Here is a 4208-nt window from a genome sequence, read left to right on the forward strand (position 1 = left end):
CTAGTCTCTCGCTGGCCTTTTGTTGTTCTTTACTTTGGTTGTTCTTTTGCAGCCTTACTCTCTTTGTTCTATCTTCTCTAATTTCTCTATTGCTTTTCTTTTTGATATGTAAGCGGGTTTTAGGTCCCTTAAAACCTGATTTTCCTTAATCAAAAACTTATGAGGTACAATAAATGTGAGATAAATTGACAAAGTGTAAACTAACTAAATAATATTTAGTATTATTATTACAACGCTTAGAATAGAAAATGATTAGAACAGAAGGACTCTGATATAGAAAATAAATAAAATAATATTCTATAATTTATCCTTTATGACTAGAATTTACAATAAAAAAATATCCTATAGAAAATTAGAACAAAATAAAAACTCACTCTCACTTATAATTTATTAGTAAAAACCATAATATTAAAGGAAATATACCTTATACCCATTTTAAACAAAGTAATAAGTATTACATTGATTTAACTTGTGCCCTTAAATAATTATGTTTTTACAAATATAAAATAAATAATATTGATAAGATATAATATCACTATTATAGAAATGTATATTTTGACCAATTTAGAAAATAAACAGATAATATTTAAAATATTCAAATATTCCCAAAGATATGAAATTAGTGGAGTTAGTAAAATAAAAGCTAATGTCACCAAGAGGTCACTAATATCCTTTTACAGATCAACAAAAAAATCAAAGAAAACAACAAAATTATAGTCTATAAATAATATATCCCAACCTAGAATAAATTGTGCATTGAGTTTATATGCATTTAACATAGTAATTGTCAATTTATAGAACTAGCATCTTCAAAATAAAACACATACAAAACTATAAAATAAAATAAAAGCAACAAAACATAATTCCTTCAAATTTACTTACCACATGTTAGATAAAACATAATCAACCAAAATCTTGTCACATTTATGTGAGAGCGACACCCCTCGAGAGAAATCATCTAAACAACCATACTTAAATAGTTCCCATAATAGTCTATACGAAATTATATGGTGTTTATGATGTATATATACACCATTATTTATTACTAAATATCTCTAGATATTATGTATGAAAATGTGACAGATACAATAAGAAAAATATTCAAACGTAGCGCTTCATATAAGAATCCATGGTTGTGTATTTGACTTCTGGATAAAGTTCGGAAGCTTCAGTAGCATTGGGCCCAATTTCAAAATTGTAAAGATCCCCTCTAATGAAAATTTGATAGAGATGACCTCGTTTCATCTTCTCCAAATAAGATTCACCTGAAATTAAACAAAAATTGAGCTAATTAACATTTAACTTATAAACTAAAAAGTCTGTTTGTTTCTTTAAAATGATTTATTTTTAGTTTATAAAAAACACATACAAGGAATTATTGGCTAGACAATGATGTTGGCATATACTTTTAAAAAGTATTAAAATAATTGTATAAATAATATACATTACAAAAATTAAAAATAGCTACATATATGTCATTTAGTTGGATTACTTTCTAACAATTTTAGTTAAGATAAATATTTTTGATTCAGTGTAAACATTTAAACCAAGTTGCATGTCTCTTAATATAATATGTGGCTTCATCTCTTTTCTCTTTTTTAATTTGTTGAAATTAAATTAGATACTTTATTAAAATACCAAAAAATTACCTTCCATATTTAGAAGTTGGTCCTCTGACATGTAGATTTTTTTCAACTTTAATCCTGACAATCTCTCCCATATTTCTACAACTTCATTTTGTGAAAGTATATTCTTTGGTGGCCTCATAAACATAGTTTTGTTGAGGGTGCGAGGATCATCAATTGATTTGACGATGTATATTCCAACATCGTCTTCATCCAGATAAATACCTATAAAGACAATATATATAATATAATAAATATGAGTCTTATGTGTTGTCTTTGTTTAAATAAATTATTCATGCAAAGAGACATTACCTTTAACATTTCCATCTCCATAGATGAGGACTTTATCTTGAGCAGGCATCATGGGGGCTTTATCTAGCAGTTGCCCTAAGCCTCCAGCAAAGAACCCAGCAAGCATATTTGCAGACACGTATGTGTAAGGAATATTCCTTGCTTCAATGGCACGTCGAACCTTTCTCTTATCAATGAATATACTATTACCAGGATGCAATGCATGCACCATAACATCTGGATCCATCCCAAACTCTGAAGGAAGAAATCTCTATTTTTCAAAGAAAACATAACATTACACAACTCATTAGAATTTATACTTCAATACATTTATATAAACAATAGTTGACTCAAGAATCTTACCCAATTTGGTGTCTTTGATAACACACTTTCTAAGAAATTTTGTAGAATTTTATTTAACTCGGTTTCAATTGAGAGGCTAGATATGCTCATAGTGAAGAAAACCACTTAGCATTAAAATTATATGCAGCCTTCTAACTAGTAAATTTATCCCTAATACATGCACACATGCACATCTATTAGGAAACCTGTAATGTTGGAGTAGATGGACTTTCTAAAGGATGAATTGAGTGAGCCAATTCCACAAGCTACCCTTTACAAAGTTGCAAACAAAATGAGACAAATTTAGCACCTCTTACCTCATCAATGGTTGACAAGGTGAGAAAACCATGGTGGGTTTATAATGTTTATATGGTGGTTTGGAATGTAGATGATTGAACTACATGGCTAGGATGTTAGACGTTTGGATCTTAACAAGTGCACAAAATTTATATTTTATAGATCTGGGTATAGATAAAATCCATATACCTTAATATTGCCAGCTTCTTTGATGGCCTCCACTAGTTTGAGCTGATCAAGTATATGGTGATCCACCACACCACCTCCAATAGCACTGATGACAACATCAACTTGTTTCACAGCATCCACAAGCTTTTGGTGGTCATCCAATGAAGCCTGCACAATATCATCAAATTGGATTGTTGAGATGAATCTGATATCAGATATCTACATTTTATTGTATCGTTCTTTCTGAATTCAATTGTGTTAAGTAATTTTACATTACTACATATTCAACAGAACAAATAAATCTAAAACAGAGTTTTTAACAAACAGTTCACTTTTCTTAGCTCATTAACCATTCTGTGGATCAGAAAGTGTGATCCGAAACGTTGATCAAAATATTCACAGACAATCGAATCCAACCCAGAAACAGGCATCAAACAAACAGTTCACTGATTAAAGATAAGGTAAAACTAAACTTAAAAATGTTGGTATACCTCAAGAAGTTTGGCCCCAAGCTGTTTGAAGGATAAGAGCATCTGCACTTTATCAATGTCAGAGACCACCTCTGGCCTGAACAAAATATAAGTAGGATGGCCAAGAGCTATACTGGCCTTCACAATTCTTTTGCCAACATAACCAGTGCCCCCCACAATTAAAACTCTGCTCTTCATATCCATACTATATGAATATGCTCTTCCTTACTGTTTTGCTGCAAAGACACCTGTAATGGAGCTTCTGGGACTGAACAGCACAAGCAAAACTTATCAGCTGTTTGCCTCAAAAAAGGATCTTAAATTAAGATCTCTGTTTTGCTGATGTCAAGTTAAATGCATAAACAATCCATTTATAGCCTGAGAGCCCCAAAACATTTGAATTATGATGACAATTCTAGAGGAAGATTTATTGAAATTTAATATTAATCTTGATTTGATGTTATTCTTACTTACCTGACATGGCAAATGCTGTTCATTACACAAGCATGTGGAAAATACTTGAAATGGACAAAAATACATGTGAAGAGAAGTTGTTAAGGTGGGTGTTAAGGATGGACCTGACACCAAATTCAGTAGAGTGCAGATGATATTATTATAATGATGGAGTACCTATATCACAACGTGTGATCTGACTGATGCCAAATTTACAACTATTGGAATTGTTAGGATGTCTCCCATCAAAACATTATTCTTTTCACTTCATTAATGTCATAATATTGTTTTGTTTTGTTTTGGTTTTTTTTTGGTTTTTTTGGGGGATCTCACGTAACCTAGATTGGAAAGAGATTGATTCTCACTGTCAAAATTGATTCTAAAGAATAAAATTCTTTGTTAAATTAAGTAAAATTCCTTAATCAATTATACAATAACCTAATTTAGAAATAGTTTGGTAAGAGATGGATAATTATAATAATATTTTAAAATTAAATCAGAATGATAAGAGTATTTAGCTTTTATATTGATGTTAGAATATACAAGGTGGGGATATGTAGAA

The 4208-nt window shown here is 30.3% G+C and overlaps 1 protein-coding gene across 1 annotated transcript; it reads right to left on the reverse strand.

Annotated features, from left to right (window-relative positions):
- Nucleotides 1-900: 900 nt before the first annotated feature.
- On the reverse strand, nt 901-3541 carry LOC131030758 (bifunctional pinoresinol-lariciresinol reductase 3). The gene is made up of 5 exons (XM_057961668.2): nt 3215-3541; nt 2745-2891; nt 1938-2187; nt 1650-1850; nt 901-1265 (listed from the first exon to the last, which is right to left on the reverse strand). The coding sequence occupies exons 1-5, from the start codon at nt 3395-3397 to the stop codon at nt 1102-1104; spliced, it is 945 nt and encodes a 314-aa protein (XP_057817651.2). The 5' UTR covers nt 3398-3541; the 3' UTR covers nt 901-1101.
- Between the last annotated feature and the right edge of the window lie 667 nt (nt 3542-4208).

Source organism: Cryptomeria japonica, chromosome 2 (genome assembly GCF_030272615.1).
Source record: "Cryptomeria japonica chromosome 2, Sugi_1.0, whole genome shotgun sequence".
NCBI classification, from domain to species: domain Eukaryota; kingdom Viridiplantae; phylum Streptophyta; class Pinopsida; order Cupressales; family Cupressaceae; genus Cryptomeria; species Cryptomeria japonica.

Coding starts and splice junctions, on each gene's coding strand:
- LOC131030758 (XM_057961668.2), bottom strand. CDS start 3,397: ATGGATATGAAGAGCAGAGTTTTAATTGTGGGGGGCACTGGTTATGTT. Junction 2,892..3,214: donor TTGGGGCCAAACTTCTTGAG/GTATACCAACAT, acceptor GATATTGTGCAG/GCTTCATTGGATGACCACCA. Junction 1,851..1,937: donor TGGAGATGGAAATGTTAAAG/GTAATGTCTCTT, acceptor TTGTCTTTATAG/GTATTTATCTGGATGAAGAC.